The sequence below is a fragment of the Cinclus cinclus genome, chromosome 6 (genome assembly GCF_963662255.1).
Source record: "Cinclus cinclus chromosome 6, bCinCin1.1, whole genome shotgun sequence".
Taxonomy (NCBI): Eukaryota; Metazoa; Chordata; class Aves; order Passeriformes; family Cinclidae; genus Cinclus; species Cinclus cinclus.
The window spans coordinates 9,834,159-9,855,183 of NC_085051.1; the positions used below are offsets into that span (position 1 = coordinate 9,834,159).

The following is a 21,025-nucleotide window of genomic DNA, read 5'->3' on the forward strand; positions in this document are numbered from 1 at the left end:
CCAGCTCTTCACCTCCTAGACCATGTTCAGGAACATCCCCAGCTCCTAAGGAGACATGGGCAGGAACACATGGGTTCCTTTGCCACAGGACCAGCCACAGGGATTTCCTTGCTCAGAGGAATCATGCCACACTCCCACGTGTCAGGTTGGCTTTATTCTAGCGTCACTTGTGCATTCCTACTCGTGACGGGAGGTTTGGGAACTTGGATACATGAGACAAATGGGAAGATTTTCTTTCCAAAGGAAACAGGAATAAAAATAAAGACAAATCTACACCAGGCCCAACAGCAGCCCCTGGGGGACACAGTGACCTGGGGAGCCAAAGACAGTGCACAGGTATCGGCCTTTTGTCTGGAAAGCTGGGAGAGGCGAATGCCCAAACCCAGCTGGGTGGTGACAGGGACAGTGCCCAGTGCCAGGGAAGGGACATCGGAACACTCCCAGCAGCCACCGGCGTGCTGTCTCCTGCGGCCAGTGGAATGCTGGAAGTTTCCAAGGCCTCTCTGGTTCTGCTCTGCTCACCCACACGTTCTGGGTGTGCACGGACATGGATACAGCCACCTGCACCATGCCTTGCAGATCCCACTCCCACTGGAGGCCCACACCCCTGTCTGGCAGCCCCCCTTCCCATGGCATTCCTGGGGAGCAGCCCCCACTGTGGGGCCGGGCACACACACAGCCACGTGCACACAGGAGGCTCCATGAATCACTGAACCCGGATGAAGTGGTAGAGCCTCCCCCTGACCCTTCTTCCCAAACAGCACGTATTTTAAAAACCAAAAATCCTACTGGAGAGTCTTGGAAGCAATTTGGAGTGTGAAATCCTCAAGGCTGCTGACAGGAGCGACCGAGGTGGAGCCAGGTCATGGAGACCTCTGGAAGGAGAGGTGGCTATGGAGCTGGGAAGGAGGCAGGTGTTCCATGTGGTAGGCTGTGAGGGCTCCAAGGCTGGATCTGGATCCCACAGGGAGAGTCTTGGCGCAGTGCCAGCCCCTGGGTGCAGCACCAGTTCCAAGGGAGAGCAGCTGGAGCCCGGCTCTCCGTGGCTGGGGCGGGAGCTGGCTCAGTCCAGCCCCAGATCCGAGTCGGAGGACGAGCGCTCATCCGCAATGTTGCGGATGGCATTCTCCATGGGCGCCAGGTTGCCGCTGGGAGTGATGCCCATGGGCTGGATCACCTTCTCCCTGCAGCCAGGATAGGGGGAAGGTAAACCAGAGCTGCAGCAGAGCATGGGGAACAGACCAGGAATACAGCAGGAATGTGGGGCTTGTAAAAATGACTGGAATACCTCTAGCACCACTTAAGATCCCTTCTGAGAACTGGGGACAGACCTAGCCCTAAAACATCCAGCATGGCAAAGCAATGGCGTGGAAGCACAATCCTATTCCCTGGAATAAGCTCCTTTCTGGAGTCCTGTTCTGCGTGGCTCAAGATTCCCAGAGGAAAACTAGCACTGGTGTCCACATTCCTCTCCCTCCAACACACGGAGTTACTTCTCTCCTACTCTTGAAAACCTGAACTCAGCTGGGCTCTTCTGGGTCAGAAATAACTGGAGAAAGCATTCCAACAGGGACAGCGGCTGGTGGCACTGGCTGCCATCTGTCCCCTCCATCTGTCTCAAAAATGCTGCTTCCCCCTGAGCAGCATTGCCAGGGCAGAGGCTGCTGTCCTTCCCAAGCACCTGGACAAACCTGGTGAGCAGCAGGTGCTCGGGAACAGTGCAGGCACAGCAAGGAATTCCAGTGTCCCATCATGCCAAAGCTGGAGGAGTTGGCAGTGCTTGCCTTGCACATCATGGGACTACACTGAGGGAAGAGTTTCCCCAAATATCCCCTGCCACTCCTGCTCCTAGATCCCTTCAGGCCTTGGGAACGCAGCCAAAGGAAGGTTTGTGACAGATGTACTCCCCAACACACACCACGTCCCAGTACCTGGACAACTTGTCAAACATGTTGACCAATTTCATGGCTTCATGCTCCTTCTGCTCTTCCGTCATCCCTTCCATGGGGTTGGGCAGCTTCTCCTCCACACGTCCTGTCACAGGGTTGATGCTGCATAGAGAGCAGTGAGGCCAGGGCTCAGGAGGGGGACAGTAGATGACAAAGGGCTGTTTGCAATCCTTCTGAGATTCACAGAGCAGAGGAATGGCATAGCAGGAATGGCTGTCACTGCTGCTCGTGCCCCCAAGTGCCATCACAGTGCTACAAGGGCTTCTGACCTACATCCTTACAAACACCTCCCTTTCCTCTAACATTCCGCTCCTGCCAATGCCACAGTGGCACTGGAAATGAGGTACATGAGGGCAGGTGACATTTCCCCCCTCTCCTCAAGGCAGGAGACAAAAGCTAATGCACGAAATCCCAACAAACCCAGCCTGCAGGGACACTGAACAGGTGTGTGAGGGACTCATGGGTGGGCACAGGCCTGGATCCCCCACTCTCAAGATACCACCCGCTGCAGAGGAAAGGAGAGAGAAGGGGATAAAAAAAAGAGGGAAAGGAAAAAGAATGAGAGGGAAGGGAGGAAGAGGAACAAAAAACAAGCAACAGTGAGCTCTGGAGAGTGATAGGAAAAACGGGCACTTCCACCCCTGCTGCACGTGGAAGAGCAGAAGGGAGATGGGCAGGAGGTGCATCAAGAGAGATGAAGAGAGATAAAGCAGGAGTGAGAGGAAGAGGTAGGAGAAGTGGAGCTCTAGAGGGGGAGTGGATCTCTTTACTTGGGCTTTGCCTCTTTGTACTCCTCCGTGTCCGTGTCTTCATCCTCGGAGTATTCTCCCTCTTCCCGGCCACCGGCCATGAGGCCCCGTGCCGCCAGCAGCCCCGCGGCATTCCCGTAGCCCGTGTACTTCACAAACCGGGACACTGCCGGGAGAAGGGACAGAGACCACCCTGTGCTCCCCTCCTGCCTCCAGCCCCGTGTTCCCACAGCCCCAGCAGCCTGGTTGTGCCACATCTCCAGGCCACAGAGACACTGAAATACTGACAGGGAGCAAGGCCCGTGTGTGGGAGCTGAACATGGGCCAGGCTGTGTGCAGGGTGCGAGCCCTCACCGCTGGCCTGAGAGGCACCACCTCCTTCCCACAGAGCTCCTGAAGCTCTCCCTTTTCCTCACTCAGCAGTGCTGAGGGTCCCAATCCCAGGGTCTCCCTGTGGAAGCCCCCCCTCAGGACTCACCGCTCTCCTTGCAGAGCACGAAGAGGAACTCGGCGGCACAGTGCTTGACATCGGTGTCAATGTGTGTCATGAGCCTCACCAGCTTGTTCCGCAGGGAATTCCCCACCTCCGGCCGGTTCCGCACATCCCGCAGAGGCGGCAGCACCTGCAGGGCCACAGCGAGGGTGACAGGTCACTGTGGGTGCCAAAGGTCTCAGTCACCCACTGCAGAGGTGTCTGGAGGGTGGCCACAAGCAGGGCTTTGCTTGCCTCCCCTCCCCTCATGGCAGCACTCCTGATCATGGGGCTGAGCACAGCATACCCTGGCCTTCAGGAACTTCCTGGTCTGCCGGTGGACTCGGGCACTCTCCGTCAGCAGGTTCAGCACAGGGGTCAAGCTCTCCTTCAGCTTGTGGCCCTGCAGAAACATCCCCAGAAGGAGCAGCACATCAATCATGCTGAGCTCAGCTTGTCTGGCTCAAGCTGGGGAACACAAGCACGGACCATCAGGGAGATGGGTGGACACGGAGCTTCCCAAACTCTGCCACGGGCATTCAGTGCCTCTTTCCTCCCCACACCACTTCCTGTGGCACAGGCAGTGCCAAAAACATTTGGGCAGGGCATCCAGTTTAGAGAAGTGCAGTGGTAAAATTTGGAGGCCCTTTGGAACAACTCCAGAGCCTGAAAACTGTAGTCATCTTGAAAATAACATGAACTCAGGTTTCCAGAACTGCCCCCTGGACCACTGTTGAGTGAAACAGAGGAGATTTGTCAATCACCCAGTTAATTATCAGCTAATCATCCACTGTTCCACTGATCTCACTACCTGCAGCCCTCAAAGCAATGGCAGTCACCTTCTCAATTCAGGGATATTGGTTTAGTCCCACCAACCACAGCTCTTCCAATTCTCTCCCTCCTACAAAGGGCTAGCTTCAAACCAAGCGTGCTGTTCCCACCAGGCTTTTCCAGGCTGAAGGAAAGGTGCTCTGGATCTGTGGGAAGAAGCAGCCCCAGCACTCACCCTGTCCAGGCGCCGCTCCAGGAAGTCCAGGAGGATGCTGACCGCATCCATGTTGACACCCATGTACTCCAGTGAGCCCGGCCGCACTTTAGGAGTCAGGAGTACATCCAGACACTTCAGGGGCAGGTTGCCCAGCAGGTTGACTGTGTGGCTGCAGGTGTGAAAGAGAAGAGAATTGAACACACAGTGATGGAGCTTTACTCACAGAAGTTCTTCAGTTCTGCAGAAATGAAGGCCCATCATGATCTTGCAGGAGTGTGAGGACCCTGCAATCCAGGGTTTTCTGGAGCATCTCAAGCTCCTCACACCACTGAAAGGGGATAACTTAAGATGCTTGTGGGGCAGCTAACTATATGCTGAGAGTCCAAACAAAACTGACATCTGAGAATCCACAGATCTTGACACAGAGCCAAGCAGGACCAATCTGGGTGATGCAAGGTCTGTCTCTGGAGCCTGCAGTGTCACTCCTAATCCTGATGTTCCACACCAGCACTGCTTGGGATGCCCCCAACTATGTATTCTTGGGGACAGGGTGGTGTCACCTGCTCCAAGCTGAAACCCCTGCACCGATAATGCTTGGCAACATGACATAGCCAATTTCTCAGCACGGCTTAAGACTAATTAAGGCCACCTCATGGACATTTTAAATCAGCACACTTCTCTGGCCACTTGCCCACTGACGTGGATGTGACCGTTGGGACATCCTGACACAGTACATGGAACAAGACCTCATGGGCCAGGAGGTCATGGCATTCCCACATTGCATTGCCAGGGCAGGAAAGGCTGTTTCTGTATTCCAGCAGTGTCAGGGATCCCCAAGCTAAACCTAAGAGCTGCTGGTCAGCAGGGTCCCTCCCAATCACCCAAGATCAGGCAGGAAGTGCCTGGGGGAGCTGGTGAAGCTCCAGGTGAAGCTCTTCCCAACACAGACCTGTGGAACTCCTCGGTGCGGTCCTCACCGTCGGCAGAGATCATGAGGCAGTGGCGCAGGAGGGCACCCAAGTGCCTGTACAAAGCAGCATCTTCCTGGCCCCAACATGGAGAAAGGAACACCTCGATCAGCAAAGGGGATCCCACACATCCCAGCCTCCTGCATCCTGATCATGGACTGCAGGGCCTTCCATGGAAAGCAGACTCTCAATTCTCCATTTGAGAATGCTCTAAAGCACGGGAAACTAAGGGATAATGCTGCACTGGACAGAGGCAGTGCCCTAAGGACACCTGAGTCCTTCACCACCCTGAATGTGCAAAGGACCAATCTGGGACACGAGAAAATGCAAGGGAGGAGAAAACCTGCAGAGCCAGAGCCTGGAGATACATGAATGCCACAGGCCCAAGGAGCTCACCTCATCCACCTCCCTCTTGCTGGAATCGAAGGTGATGTTGAAGAGCACTTTGAGGATCTCCATGGCTCGCTCCGTCTCCTGCCGAGGCAAAGGTGGGAGAAGTCCCTCCTCGGTGGCAACTTCGTAGGGATCCAACCACTTGACCCCGAGGGTCAGCTCCAGGGTGTCTGCCATGAGGCTGATTCCCCGGAGCTCCTGGGCGAGCTGCTGCCGGATGTCCACCCTGAGGGCCGTCAGCAGGAACAGCAGGCGCAGGTCGAAGAACTTGATGTCGTGAGGAAGGCTCCGCTCGTTGTAGAGCTTGATGCGCCGGGCCAGCCCCACCACCAGCCGCCCCTCTGCAGTCAGCTCCTGTGCCATGGCGCTGCTGAACACAATGTTGCACAGGCATTTCAGGGATTCCAGGATTACATCCAAGTCTGGGACCTCCCCGATGAGCTCCTCTGAGTAATCGATGCCAGCGTGCCTGGAGAGGGTCTTCAGGCCTTCCTTGGTGGTGAAAGGGTCGAGGCAGTGCTTGTCCCGGGACAGGATGCGGATGCTCTCCAGGCAGGTGACCTGGCAGGATGGCTGCAGCTCCCTCTCCAAGAACTTGATCAGCAGCTGGGCCATTTTCTGTGCAGTTGGAAACAAGCAATGCCTTGGATATTGACACTTCCCAGTGCTCCCCGTGGCCCTGGCATGCTCTGCCCTAGACAACAGTAGCGTCACCTGGGCCTGCTCAGGTGTGCACTTGGTAGCACTCAGGAAGTTCTTGGCTCTGGCATTGATCCTGACCAGTTTGGGCAAAAACAAACAGGAAAAATTGTATTGCAGAGGGTATTGGGTGCAAAGGGAGAGCACAAACAGGTTACTGTGGTAGCTCTGCCCTGGTTAGGATGGTTCAGGGTGACAGGGCTGACCTGCATACTGCACAAGGGAGGGACACAGGACCCAAGGGAGGTGCGGAGAGCACCTGATGCCTTGGGAAAAGAGGTGAAGAGATCTCAGGAGATTCAAATAAGCAGCATCTCCTTAATTTCAGTGCTGTCTGGAGACCTACTGCCCCAGATCTTCCATGGGTACAGACTGGCAGAGCCCCACTAACACAATTCACGGGAGCTGCAAAGCTCATGGGGAACGGTGAGTCACGGAGCAGCATGAGAGCATAGGGAAAGCCACACAGACACGGGCAGCTCAGGCTGAACCACATGTGGCAACACTTCACATCATACCAGGAACCCACATACGCCGCTGGGGGAGCCCACCAGACCTCAAACACAACACAGCCCAGAGCACGGGTCTTTCTGTGAGGTTACAAGAGTGAAAGAACCAAAAAAAACGAGCTCTGTAACTGGCTCAACAGCCCCATTGGTTACACTTCAAAATAATCAGAGAATCATTAATCATAATCATCCAGGTTGGAAAATACCTCCAAGACCATGAAGTCCAACCTGTGACCAATCAGCACCTTCACAACCAGACCAGAGCATGGAGTGTCATGTCCAGTCATTCCCTGAATATCTCCAGACTACACCACCTCCCTGGGCAACCCCTTCCAATGCCTGACCACCCTTTCCATGAAGAAATTCCTTCTGATATCCAACCTGACTCCCCCCTGGTGAAATGAAACTACTGAGGGAAGGAATAAAGAAAAACTGAACTTCAGTCCTTAACGGGAGGCTCATGGTGTGCCCCACACTCACATCCTGGGGAAATTATGAAGTACAGCTGTTCCTCTTCTCCTTCCTCACAGGGAGACAAGAGTTCCAGATCCAGTCCCAGCAACCAAAGCCTCATGCTGGCTCAGGAGAAAGAAATCTCAGGGTGTGTACTTGAAGCTGAACCATCTGAACACCCAAGCACCAGGAACTCATGTTCATCTCATATTTCATGGCACACACCCCAGAAGTGGGACACTGTGCCTGAAGCCACATCCTGTGTGACTGTCCCAGCTCAAACAGCGGGTCAGTGCAAGGCAAAGAGCTCAGATCTCATCAGTTCCAGTCCCATGTTTCAGGCTGTGCCTGGAATGTTCCATGTGGCAGCAGCTGGCCCTGGCACCGCCAAAGGAGGTCCCACTCTCCACCCGGGTCACCTGGCCTGTACTCGCTGTGCTAATACAGGCATTGGCACCATCCACCAGTGAACTGACTACAGAACTGAGCCAGCTGGAAAACAATCCATTCCAGAAAACAGTCATTCTTAATGGCAGAACAGCCAGACTGAGGCCTGTCCTGACATGAAGAGCTGCAGGAGCAGGAATGAGCGGGAAGAACGTTCCTTCCCTCCAAGTTGCAGATTACACCAGCTCAAAGGATTTGCTAAAACACAGCTCCTGGCAAATCCCACTGCTGGCTCCCAGCTGAGCCCCTCACCCTCCCCTGGAGCCAGAACTGCTGTGATCCCTGTCCAGAGGCACCAGAGATCATATCCATGACTGGGACTATATGGATCATGGAACCAGTGTCAGATGGATGCTGACCTTTATCCAAAACCACCAACTACTGATGGCAAAAACAGAGCCAGACACTCCAAGCACACCATTCCCTAACCAAGTAAATGGAAAACTCTCATTTCTCCAGTGGGAGCTGCTTGCCAAGCCCAGCTGGACGTGAGTACAGAGCAGCAGATTTACACACTGACCAGAGGAGGAAAGCAAGCAGCATGTGCCTACCTTCCTCTCTTCCCGTTCCTCATCCTCGAAGATGAAGCACTGAGATTTCTGTGGGAAAAACAAAATCAATCAGAAAGAGAAATAGGTTAAAGCTCCATGGGACCAGGGCAGAAAGCAGCAGGTCCAAAACATGCTACAACAGCAAGCACACCATCTCCTGACAGTCCCCACTCACATTATGGGCATCACCCCTGGATCCACAGCACCAGTAGAATGCCACAGGCAGCTGACAGATGGATTTAGTTTAAATACTGCAGCAGCAGAGGGCTATTCATCCCAATCCCAATATCCCATAAGAGCCGGTAATTCCCCTGCTCAGCGATACCACTGAGCCGTGCCTACACATCTCCCCTTGATATTTATTATTCCTTTTCCTGACCAAAAGATGTCCTGTCTCCTTGGTACATGGTCCTTTCTCTTCGTGGTTATCCAGGCTGTTCTTTAAACATGACAGACTTGATCTCCACACTCCATCCTGTCCCCATGCTAATAAACACTCCTGATCTCCATTGATTGTGTTTCTCTTGTTATTTTGTTTGCTCTTCACTGACAGCCTCCTTCCTGACCAAAACTGCTTCCATGGAACTGGAGAGCACGGGAGATCACAGGTGCCTGGGAAGAAGCAGCACATCCCAGTGATTGAGGCAATCCTTGTTCACACCAAGAGATTGTTTGATCCCAGCTTGGATAACAAAAACGTTTAAAATCCATAAAACACTGATTATGTGGGGGCAGTCACAAAGAGTCTAGGGATGGAACTCCTTCTGTCCAGCCTGGAAGCAGCAATGGACACAGTGCCTGGAGCAGCCCCAGGTGTGGGGACAGGACAGGTGTACTCCAGCCAGGCTGTGTGTGAGCTCCATGAGCTGATCCATCCACGTTACTGGGAACTGATGGTTCAGCCCTGGCACCATTGTGTTTTGTGAGCAGAACACTTGTTCTTCCCTCAGCACATCCTCTCCTCAGGCTGTTATCCCATTTGGGGATATTTTGGCCACACCTGGGGTTTTCCTTTAGCTGTAGTTTATTCCCAGCAAGCAAAAACTGTGTGCACAACAGTGAATTAAAACAAATCTGCAGGAAAGGGATACAAAACCATCAGTCTTGCAGCAGAAGCAATGCCAGGCTGTCCCAGGTTTATCAGCAGTTTCATAATCCTCTTTGACTGCTCCATTTCCTCCAGATGGGCGAGCAAACCCTGTGGTTCCAGTTTTCTAGGCTTGATAACCCCAGAAAGGACCCAGCTGGGGAAATCCAACAGGAAATATTGTGGTTTGGGGGCACACAGACACTGCTTGCACTCTGAGGATGCCAGCGCTACACCTGCTGCTGGTGCTGTTAATCCTCAGTGCTGTCCTTAACAGACACCTGCTCCTTCTTGGCCAGTATCTTCCCATTCCAAATCCAGCTCTTAGGAATAGTTCCACACACTCTCTCTCTCACACACTCTCACAAAATACTCCTCAGGTTTTCCCTGCTGGCTTCCACCTACTCTAGCCTGGTGCAGAGTGAGTCAGAGTGATCCACAGGGCCAGCTCCTCCCAGGGGAAACCTCCAAAGGAAATTTCCCTAACAACCAGAGTGAGTTTCAAACAGGATTTCACAGAGCCATAGAATATCCTGAGCTGGAAGGAATGCACAGGATCCATTCAGTCTAGCTCCTGGCTACGTACAGACACCACAACAATCCCACCCTGTGCCTGAGAGCATTGTCCAAACGCACCTGGAGCTCTGGCAGCCTTGGGGCTGTGCCCACTCCTTGGGAAGCCTGTCTAGTACCCAACCACCCTCTGGGGGAAGATCCTTTTCCTAGTATCCAACCTAAACCTCTCCAGCTGTTCCCTTGGTCACCAAGAGTAGAGATTGGAGCTGCCCCTCAGGTCTCCCCTCAGTCTCCTTTCTCCCAGCAGAAATTTACCACCACGGACAGTCTTTTCCTACTCTAAAGCTACAAACGCTCCCATCTCTACTCCCAGAGCATTAGGGTTTGATATTCTATATTCATTATTTACTGCTTTCAGAGCCGTGCCCATAGGAGATCCCAGCAGTCATCTCCATCCATCTTTGACTTGCAAATCCCAACATTGTTTCACTTGCAGCTCCTCCCTGGAGTTTCTCAGCACCTCCAAAACTGCCTTAACATAAAAGCTCCTATTCTTTATTTCCCGGCCAGGTTTCAATTGGGATCTGGATAACGATTTTTTTAGGATTCCCTGAGCTGAGGGAGGGGTTGATGCTCACTCACCTCTTGGTTGTAGACCTGGAGCACCTTGAGAACAGTGTCTTGCTCCCCGCTTTCCAGCGTGGATACCACAGCCTGGAGCTCCATTATCCCAACAGCTCAGCTATGGCACAACCTGGAGGAAGGGGAACGAGGGGATTTCCAGGGTGATGGAAAAGCACCTCGGCACACAGATCTCTGAGATGGAAGAGAGAAAGGGGTAGAGAGAGCAAGGAGCAGAAAAAAAAAACCTAGAAAAAAATCCCGAGTGTGATATTGCTCACACTGCTGCATCCATAGAAGTGGAGCAGATGGATAACCCAAGCAAAGCCAGCTTCCTCTCTCTCTCTCCTGTTAATCCTCTTCTTCCTCACTTTGCTTTTCAATGTTTAATATATGCCCTCCCAGGAAAGCACTCAGGGAAAACCTTCCCCCTACCAGCTGGGGATTAACGTGGAGCAGATAACAGCAGCTCCCTGAAATAGCTCCCTGCCTCCTCCTCCTCCCCGCCTGCCCTGATTTCTAATGCCGCACAGGGGGGAAAAAAACAGATAAAGCCAAAAACATTCCCGTGGAGTGACAAGGGATGGAGAGGCGAGGCATCGGGGCGGGAGAGCATCCTCCGGCTCCAGGAGGAGCTACCTTGGCAGGTGGTGGGAAGCAGAGCGAGGAGGGCTTGGTGGCGGATTGGATTATGGCCGATCCCTGCAGGCACAGCCAAAAAGGCTCGTCCGGAGCCGGCTGCCCCCCAGCATTGGATGTCCCTGCCGACACTGCCAGCGAGCAGATGCGCAGCACCGCAGGATTATTTTGGACACGGCACTGGTTTAGCAGCTCACGGATCCACGCGAGCCTACGGTGTCGGGACGTGATTCCCAGCGGGGGAAAAATCCAGCAAATTTGGGCTTGGACATGTGTTCAGCTTCCGTGTTCCTATGAGGATGAGGCTGAGCTGGTCATACCAACCTCAACAAACGGGGACCCCAGGCCCAGAACCCCCAAAGAGGTTTGGGAATCACATGGGTTGTCACCCCCGCCCCCTTTTTGGGGGACCAAAAGAGGCAGATCCTGCATTTTGGAAGGCGGAAAGCTGCGGAAGCAGGAGGCTGGGCTGGCCCGGGGCAAGGGCACAGCATCCCCATGCGCAGGGGCTGGGATGGAGGGGATCCACCTCTGCTTTTGGGGGGATGATATGAACCAATGGATCATTGGGCATATTCCCCTTTTCCATACTCCTACTGGCTCCCCACACTGCCACCTCCTTCCCTCACCACGGGGGTAAATTCCAAACCCCCTTTCTTGTCCCCAAAGCCCTATTTATGTCCCTAAACCCCTACCTTCCCCCTCCCCCCTCAAAACCTCTGTTTTTGTCCCAAGCCCCTATTTTTTTCCCCAAAACCTCTATTTCCTTCCCCAAAAATACCCTAATTATTTCCCCAAAACTTCTTTTTGTCCCCAGACCCTTATTCAAAGCCCTGTATTCGTCCCAAATCCCCATCATTTTTTGTCCCCAAGCCCCTATTCTCTCCCCCAGCCCCCTGTGCCCGGGCAGGGCGCTAGCCGTACCTGCGGCCCGGGATCCCTCGGGGAACAGTTCCAGCCTTTCCTCCCCGGCCCGGGCGAGCGGCCCGAGGGTCCCGGTGCCGGGGGGAAGGAGGAGGAGGAGGAGGAGGAGGAGGAGGAAGAGCGGGCGGACATTTCGTGGCGGCTCCGCCCGGCGGGGCGGGACGAAGCGCGGCGGCCATGGCGGAGCGGGGCCGAGGTGAGGGAGCAAGGGACGGCGACAGGGATAGGTTTTGGGGGGCAGAAGGGGCTGGGGGAGGTCAGAGGGAGGAGGAAGAGCTCCCGATCCCACTAAACCCCACGGGGTCTCTTGCAGCGCCTTGATTTCTCCCCTATAGCCCAGGAACCACCTCCCCTCCCCATCCGTAAGCCCTAATTGTCCACCTGGGCCCCTTTTGGGATTCTCTACTGCCCCCCCCCAAACCCTTAATTGTCTCCTTGAATCCCTAAGTGCCCTCCCATAAACCCTAAGTACACATTTGAGCGCCCCCCCCCCCTTCAAAAGCCCCTTATTGCCCTGGAACTCCTAATTCCCTTCTGGACCCAAAACTGCCCCATGGGGGCAATGCCGAGACCCCAACACGGTCGAGGGGCAAAGGGCCATGGATTTGCCGGGTTTCACCCAAATCTCATCCCTGGGTGTCTCTGGGCCGTGGTGACAATTCAGGGTTCTTGTTTGAGGGAAGCCTGGGGTGTTTTGGAGGGTTTCACAGCACAAACCATGTGAAGATGGGCTGTGATGGGAAAACAGCTGTGATGTGGCAGGGCAGGGACCATGTGTGCTCCTCTTTCCTCTGTCCAGGGCAGAGTCCGAGCGCCATGGAGGACCTGCTGGATGTGGAGAACAAGCGGATGGCCGACAGCCTGGCCAGCAAGGTCACCAGGCTGAAGTCGGTGAGTGCCCGAGGTCACATCAGGTATTGAGGTAAAGGACAGGCTCTGGTTATCTGTGATCCTGCAGGGGATCACAGAACCACCAGAAAGTTTGGGTTGGAAAAGACCTTAAGGCTTATGTACATGGGCAGGGACACCTTCCACTAGACCGGGTTGCTGCCCTGTCCAACCTGGCCTTGAACACGGGGGTGTTGCTAAGCTCACCTCCTTGGGGAAAAATAATGAAAGAAAAGGTAAATTAATTTTGGAAAATACCCGTGTCTCTGTGTGACTATTCTTAAAGCTGGTTTTCTCCTTTTATCATTAAACACTTTGATTTAGAGCTTTAAGCTCTAAATAATTAAAAATTTAGTACAAACCATGAAAGAAGTCAATGACTTCACTGTGTAAAAGGGCAGACTGAATTCTTGCCGTTGTTTAAAACTCCCCTCTCTACCTGGGAGATTTAGACTGTCAGGCTTTATTTTCAGAGCTGAAAAAGTTCACCTGCCTGATAGGGAAATGCAAATCATTTTCCTTGTTCCTGCACTGGACAAGCCCCTGTGTGTCTGTTGGAGCTGTGAAAGCAGCAGCTTGTTTTAATAATTTGCATTTCAGATTTTAGAGGTTCTCTGGACATTGAAAACTCATTAATGCCCATTTCCTGCCTTGCCCTGCAGCTGGCTCTGGATATTGACAAAGATGCTGAGGAACAGAACCGTTACCTGGATGGCATGGTAAGGACTTGGGAAATGGGACATGGGGAAAAACAGGGAATTGGGATTCCTGAGAGGTGGGATGACAAAAGCCCTTATAGGAGAAGCCCTAAATCAGCACCGGGATTGTTGGGGTGTCCTGTACCAGGGACAGGGCTCATCCTTGTGAGTCCCTCCAGTTCAAGATATTCCATGATTCTGCAACGCCTCCAAGGTTTCTTTTCCCACCAGGACTCAGATTTCCTGAGTGTGACGGGGCTGCTGACAGGCAGTGTGAAGCGTTTCTCCGGCATGGCGCGCTCCGGCCGGGACAACCGCCGGCTGCTCCTTGCTGTGTCCGTGGCTCTCGTCCTCATCTTCTTCATCCTCTACTACCTGGTGTCCCGGGCAGGGACCTGAGCCTGGGCTGGGAGGTATCACAGGGCCCCAAGCAGGACAGGTGGCACAGGCCAGACCTCACCATCCACAGACCTGTCTACACGTTTTCCAGAGGAGCCTCTGGCCACACCTCCACCGTCGCAGTGACTTCTCCTCCTTCCAGCTCCTTGTTGCTGGGCCCAGACAGCTCTTCCAAAACAAGTTTGGCTCCAAAGGGATCTTCATGTCGAACATGATTTTGGGGTCATGGCTCAGGCCGTAACCTCCTGCCTTGTCCACATCCTGTGGGCTGTTTCTAAGGGCCGCTTCCACATCACCTCTCCTGCTGAAAACCAGGAACTTACAAATCCAAGGACTTGTGGATACTCCATAACCCAGCTGATCTTTGTGAGCTATAGGATTTAGGATGCTGATTTAGGGGATTTGGGAGTACCAATGTGTGACTTACATTCCGTGTGGCAGCTCTCAGTTTCCCTGGGACTCGTGGATCATATCCCTGGGCTGAAAGGAAACCTGTGCTGTGCTGCTTTCGGGTGGAATTAGCAATGGATGTGGGCTTGGATACTCTCAGATTGTGGCAAGGAAGAGATGGCAGGGGAGAAGGACTTTCATTAAATTCTGGCTTGGTTGTCTTTATCATCCTTGTGGGCAAACCTGGCTGGACCCTGTGGGAAGGGATAACCACATGGATTTGCAGTTGTCTGGAACCTTCCAAAATCTTCCCACACATGTGCAAATTAAGTTACTAAATCAGGATAAAGAAATCTGGTGGCAGAAGGTCCAGTTAATTGTGATTACTGTGGCATCCTGGTTTTAGAGCACTTTGGGGAGATGTTGTGCCAATAAAGCAGAGGTTGAGGTGAGGTGGAATTCCCCCTGCAGTGCTGTTCGAAGTGGGGAGGAATCAAGGAGGGATTTGCTTATTTTATTTTAAATTAATTTAGAAGGTACAAAAGGAATCCCTGCCTTGCCTTTGGGGGGTGTCTGCTTATTTGCTTCTCTCTTCTTGTAACAGCCAGGGCTCAGCCATTCCTTCTCTTCTGATTCAGACTGTCCAGCAAACCCTCTTCATGGATGGCTGGGTGTTCCTTTGCCCTTGGGTAACTCGGGTCCACAGCTATGAGGGGAATGTTGTCCCATGTACCAAACTGCTCACAAAACACACCCTGGCTGGATTAGGTGTGTTCTTTTCCATGTATAGGGAAAAAAATGGCAGGGAAGGCAAAGAGAAAGGAGGCAGCAGGAACTTCCTCTGGCTCTTCCTGCTTTCCTGGTGCAACGTGGCAGCTCTGGGCTCTTTCCCTAGGGAAGAATCATTGGCCTGTGATTCCTGGAGCAGGTGACTCCTGACGAAAGGCCCCTGGAGCAGCCTGGCCCTCACCCTGGCGGGGTTTATTTTGCCTTTCCTGGTGTAAATAAAGCTGGTTTTAGACTTTTTAGCCCAAATGTGTGTTCCTTGTGCAAGGTGCAAAGTCGATAACCTGGTCGTACCTGTGGCCTCACAGCCCAATTCCAGCATCACCTGGAGCCGCCCTGAGGCTGGAGCAGGACTTTTGGGTGAGGTGGAGGTCCCCAGGAACTCCCCCGTCGTCAGGGGGAGATGAGCAGAGGGATGTACTAGGGCACTGGGGACTCGCGGGGACACCGGAGAGGCCTGGGGACAGGTGATCAGTGGTGAGGAAGGACAGTGGGAGACACGAGGCCACGTTGGGCGTGCCAGCGGCCGCTCACGCCTCGAGGGTCGATATCTCCACCCATGTCCTCACGGGAGTCCTTGTCCCCGGGGCGCAGCAGGACACGGGCCGCGACAGCTCCGTCCCCGTCGCCGCCACCCCAGGCCCCGGGAATTGGGCCACGCCATATCCGGCGCCGCTTCCCCGTCTCCATAGCAACCGGGCGTCTCGCCGGAAGTGGCGTAAGGGAGACGCCGGAAGTGGTGGCTGGGGCGGAAGCGGCGGCGCGATGGCGGCGGTGACAACGGGGAGCGGAGCCGGGAGCGGGGCCGCAGGCAGCCCTGAAGCCACCGGCGGGAGCACTGGGGGCGGCGGATGGCGGCGTCCCCACGGGCCGCTCCAGCGCTACTATGGCCCGTCCACTGCCGAGGCGGCCGAGGCGCCGCCGGACCCCACCGACATTAACGGGCCCCACTTCGACCCGGAGGCGTTCATGACCAAGGTGAACAAGGATACCTCTCCTGCGGGCACTCCCACCTTGGCGAGGGCTTCGGTACTCCGATGGGCCCCGGGAGGTCCCCGTGGGCCCACGTCATGAGGGATCTCGGTGGGTTGCCCCGACCCTGGCGGGGGAGGACCGCAGGATTCCCAGAATCTTCCGGCCCTCAGTATCCTGAGGACGTCCCAGAAAGGGCCTCTTCGAGGGCCTTAAGGATATGCTTCCCTATGGGAATAGTACTGAGGTTCTCTGGAGCAGCTGGATCCAGGGCAGTTAGCACTATGCTGGGGAAGCCCTGAGGCCAGGATGAGGCTCCTGGGAAACACTTCCATATCCCGGGAGGAATCCAGGGGGGACAGTTAGTGATCCTGGAGGGCACCTGGGGCTCCTGGACTGGTTGTGGAGGGCAGTTGATGATCTCAATTAGGGGGATCCAGAGGAGGCACTGGAGGGAACCAGGGGCAGATGTGCATCCATTGTCCCTCCAGGTGCGCAGCGAGTGTCCCTTGGGACAGCTCCTGGCGCGTGAGGCTGCGCTGGGCCGGGAGATCCGCGCCCTGGACAGTGACATGCAGACCTTGCTTTATGAGAACTACAACAAATTCATCTCTGCCACCGGTGAGCTGTTCCTTCTGGAGCCTACTGATTGCAGCAATGGGAAATGGGGATTTGGGGGTGTTCACTCTGAAATCTACTGATGGCATCAATGGGAAACAGGGACTGGGGGATGTTCACTCTGGCAGCCCTGGGAAGCTGCCCTGGGGAATGGTGTGGTTCACTCTGGAGACCAACGACAGCCTTCTCTGGGGGTTATGGTGGTGGTTTGTTAATCCTGGGCGGGCCAGGAGGGTCCTGGACAACTGAGAGACTTGGCACTTCACTCGTGTCCCCCAGACACCATCCGGAAGATGAAGGTGGATTTCCGGCACATGGAGGCAGAGATGGATGATCTGGCCGCCAACATGGCGGCCATCAGCGCCTCGAGCGCCCGCGTCAGCGCCGCGCTGCAGGACCGGCACCGCCGTGGGGCCCAGCTGGCCGGTACGGAGCATGTCCATCTGGGGAGACAGATCCAGGGAGATTTATTGGGATGAATCACGTGGGGCAGACGGCATATCTAGGGGCGGATGGTCCCACTGCCGTGTCTTATCCTGCTCTTTTTGTGTCCCCACCCCTGACCTTGTGTCCCCACAGGGGTGCAGGCGCTGCTGCGGAAGCTGCAGGCGCTGGTGGAAGTGCCAGGGCGGCTGCGGCGCTGGGCGGGGACGGACCCAGCGCGGGCCCTGCGCTGCCACGCCCGTGCCCGCGCCGTGCTTCGCCACTACCGCCACCTGCCCTCCTTCCGTGCCATCGAGGATGAGAGCCACGCCATCATGGCCGACCTGGCCCAGCGCCTCCGCAAACGCCTCCGGTGTGTTCACCCTGGAACCGCTGGTGGCAGCGCTGGGAAACGCGGGTTTGGGGGTGTTCACTCTACAGCCTACTGATTGGGTTGCTTATTCCCTCTTTTCTGCCGTGCCGCTGTTAACCCTGGGCCCTCCCAACCACCAGGGAGGAGACGCTGGACCCCAAGGAACTCACCGAGTGCGTGGAGATGCTGCTGCAGCTGGAGGAGCCGGCCGAGGAGCTGAGCGAGGAGTTCCTGAGCCAGGCGGGCGCACGCCTCGAGGCCGAGCTGGCGGCACTGGAGGCCGAGCTGCCTGCGGCAGAACCCTCGGGCACGGCCACCACGCCGCCACCGCCTGCCTCTGACATCCTGGACTTCGTGGACCGCGGCAGCTCGGCCTTTGTGGGCACATTATGCCAGCTGGCCAGCTCGTACCGCGCACTGTTCGGCGAGGACACGGGGCGCCTGGAGCCCTTCGCCTCCGCGCTGGCCACCCGCTACTTCGCGCTGCTGGAACGGCGGCTGGCGCTGGAGCGCGGCCTGGGTGACACGTCCCTGCTGGTGCGGGCGCTCGACCGTTTCCACCGCCGGCTGCGCTCTCTGCTGGAGCTCCTGCCCGCAGGCGCTGATGCTGCCGCAGAGCTGGTGGCCCGGGCCGCCCGCGAGCGTGTCGACCGCTACCTGCGAGCCCTGCAGACCTTCTTCCTGGGTTGCCTGGGTGACGTGCGTCAGGCGTTGGCTGCCCCTCGGCCCCCTGGCAAAGAGGGGCCAGGCCTGTCCGACCTGCTGGCCACGCTGTCTGCCTCCGTGCTGGGCCAGCTCAAGGCTGTGCTGGCCTACGTGCAGCTCTTCACCGCCAGGGACGTCGCCTTTGCCAGCCTGCCCTACTTCAAGGTGGGGCATCGCGGGGTAGGGCGCTTTGGGGGTCGCTGGAGCAATCCGTGGGTGGCACATGGCAGGTTGGGAGTCACACAGGGGGGTTTGGGCAGTTGGGGGGAGGTTTTGTGGTGTGACACCCCCTCCCCCATTTGTGGCACAGGGGGAGTTCTGTGTGACAGCAGTGCGTGAGGGACTGGTGGTGGCCTTTGTGTGCTGGCTGTGCCGCACCGCCCGTGGCTTCGCTGATGGCCCAGCTGAGAGGGGAGCTCCTGCTGCCCCCCTGGCTCTGCTGCTTCTCCTTGCCCGTCTCTGCCTGGACTACGAGAACTCCACCATCAGCTACATCCTCACCCTCACCGATGAGCAGTTCCCGCCCCAGGTGAGCCTCTAAATGGCCCTGAGGGATCTTCGGGGGGTTTCTGCATGGCCTTAAGAACACCTGAAGCCTCAAGGACACCTAAGAAGGGCAGTGATACTGCTTCAAGCAGTGTGTCCCACCTGTCCCCAATGTCCCTGTGCCCCCAAGACCTCAGATGTAGAGTCACAGGGAGGGGAGGCATCTCCACATGTCCCCATGCCCTTTGCATTCCCAGCAGTGACAGCGCTGCAGAGCTGTGGGGCTGATCCTACCTGTGTGTTTCCACCAGGACTCGGGACCAGCGGTGACGCCGGGGCCGGTGCTGTGTGCGGAGGCGCGGGCGGCGGCGCAGCGGCTGCTGGATCACTACGTGCAGGTGCAGGGCGCGGCCGTGGCACAGATGCTGCGCAAGAGCGTCGAGACGCGCGACTGGCTGGGCACCGTCGAGCCCCGCAACGTGCGTGCCGTCATGAAGCGCGTGGTGGAGGACATCACCGCCATCGACGTCCAGGTTGGGCTGACACCACGGTTCAGGGGGTTGGACACACCTGGAGAGGTCCGGGGGGGGTTTGTCCGAGATCCCTATGTGGCCCTTTGGGGTCCTGGATGGGTGTGGGAGGGATGCTGGGTGGTTTGGAGGTTCCCAGGACGGGGTTTTGGGTGCTGAGGGTTTGGTGACATCCACAGGTGGGGCAGCTGTTCGAGGAGGGGGTGAGGCGGGCGCAGAGCAGCGATTCCAGCCGACGCGCCTTCTCCGTCTACAGCAGCTCGCGGGCACCCGGCCGCTATGCCCCCAGCTACACCCCTAGGTCAGCCCCACCACCCTTGGGTCACCCTGGCACCCCCAGGCTCCCTGTCGCTCCTTGAGTATCCACTGCATATTCCCTGTCACCCTCTTCATGATCCCAAGACTTCATGTCCCAATACCCTCCCACTGTCTTGCCAGCCTTTAACTGTCCCCGTATCCCAGACTGTCCTAAAGATGATCCCTGTTTATCCCAACAATCCCTGTGTTCCTTACAACTGTCCCAGAATCCCCTGGTGATACTCATGGTCCTTGTGTCCCTCAGTTGTCTTGTCCCTCCGTGTCCTGGGACCATCCTGCCATTCCCCTGCTTTTCTGTCCTCAAACCATTGCTGCATCCTCTGAACCCTCTCCATGGCCCCTAATGCTCCCTGTGTCCCTACCCCCACATCCCTGGCTCTGTGAAGTCCCTGACTGTCCGTGTGTCCACGTCCTCAGTGCCCCCATGGACACCCACCTCCTCAGCAACATCCAGAAGCTTTTCTCTGAGCGCATTGACATCTTCAGCCCTGTTGAGTTCAACAAGGTGAGGTCATGGGGACACCACCATATCCCTAAACATCCCTAGAGGCCACGAACTGTCCACCTTCCTACTGCCACATGTCCCTGGTGCCAGGGCTTAGGGTGTCTCTGGGAGTTGATGATCAGGACAAGTGTCCCTAGGACTGTGATGGGAGGAGGGGGGATCTGTGTAGCAACCAGGCCAAGGGTGTCCATGTCCCACGTCCCTCGTGCTTAGGAATTCCTGGGGAACAGCCAGCACGAGGGCCCCCACATCCCCCACGTGTGAACACCATCCCTGTGCCCGCGTGCCACGTGTTCCTGCTGTCCCCTCGCACAGGTGTCGGTGCTGACAGGGATCATCAAGATCAGCCTGAAGACGCTGCTGGAGTGCGTGCGGCTGCGCACGCTGGGGCGCTTCGGGCTGCAGCAGGTGCAGGTGGACGGGCACTACCTGCAGCTCTACCTGTGGCGCTTCGCCTCTGACGAGCGCGTGGTGCAGGGGCTGCTGGACGAGGTGGCCGCCAGTGCCGCCCACCGCTGCCTTGACCCTGTCCCCATGGAGCACAGCGTCGTCGAGCTCATCTGCGAGCGTGGGTAGGGTGAGGGACAGGGATGTGCCACAACTGGGGCCTGTGAGTCCCCACACACACGAGGGTGTTTTGTGTCCTTCCCAACCTTGTCCCCACACCGGGTTACACCATGTTGTTCGAACTTCCCTTCGCCATTGCCTCCCCAGCCCAGTGACACAGTGTCATCCCCCCACCTTGGTGACATCCTCTTGTGCCTGGAGACACCCCCTTTGTCACTAATAAACTATCTGTGAGTTCAGTTGAGTGTTGTATCCCTATCTGTGCCTGGGGGGGTGGGAACTGGTCCTGTAGCCAGGCTGGCAGCACAGGGACAGGGGCTGAGAGAAGTCCCCAATGGACCCACAGCCACAAGGGCCCCAAAACTTTAAAAATCAGGCACCAAAAGCCTCCATAGGTGCTAC

The 21,025-nt window shown here is 56.1% G+C and overlaps 3 protein-coding genes across 4 annotated transcripts; 2 read left to right on the forward strand and 1 right to left on the reverse strand.

Annotated features, from left to right (window-relative positions):
- Positions 1-195: 195 nt before the first annotated feature.
- Positions 196-10,744, reverse strand: RIC8A (RIC8 guanine nucleotide exchange factor A). 2 transcript variants are annotated; one of them, XM_062494514.1, is made up of 10 exons: positions 10,424-10,744; positions 8,179-8,226; positions 5,523-6,137; positions 5,108-5,202; positions 4,177-4,327; positions 3,478-3,573; positions 3,177-3,321; positions 2,720-2,864; positions 1,932-2,051; positions 196-1,184 (listed from the first exon to the last, which is right to left on the reverse strand). In XM_062494514.1, exons 1-10 carry the CDS (start codon positions 10,505-10,507, stop codon positions 1,064-1,066), a joined length of 1,620 nt encoding a protein of 539 aa, XP_062350498.1. In that variant the 5' UTR covers positions 10,508-10,744; the 3' UTR covers positions 196-1,063. The 2 variants fall into 2 exon arrangements, with proteins under 2 accessions (XP_062350498.1, XP_062350499.1); XM_062494515.1 differs by having other exon boundaries at positions 8,179-8,228; positions 10,414-10,744.
- Positions 10,745-12,142: 1,398 nt separating this feature from the next.
- Positions 12,143-14,061, forward strand: BET1L (Bet1 golgi vesicular membrane trafficking protein like). Its single transcript, XM_062494783.1, has 4 exons — positions 12,143-12,161; positions 12,765-12,856; positions 13,516-13,572; positions 13,783-14,061. The coding sequence occupies exons 1-4, from the start codon at positions 12,143-12,145 to the stop codon at positions 13,948-13,950; spliced, it is 336 nt and encodes a 111-aa protein (XP_062350767.1). The 3' UTR covers positions 13,951-14,061.
- Positions 14,062-15,886: 1,825 nt separating this feature from the next.
- On the forward strand, positions 15,887-20,862 carry VPS51 (VPS51 subunit of GARP complex). Its single transcript, XM_062494374.1, has 10 exons — positions 15,887-16,104; positions 16,590-16,719; positions 16,996-17,142; positions 17,296-17,512; positions 17,653-18,382; positions 18,528-18,746; positions 19,015-19,236; positions 19,413-19,534; positions 19,969-20,056; positions 20,372-20,862. The coding sequence occupies exons 1-10, from the start codon at positions 15,892-15,894 to the stop codon at positions 20,630-20,632; spliced, it is 2,349 nt and encodes a 782-aa protein (XP_062350358.1). The 5' UTR covers positions 15,887-15,891; the 3' UTR covers positions 20,633-20,862.
- The last annotated feature ends 163 nt before the right edge of the window (positions 20,863-21,025 follow it).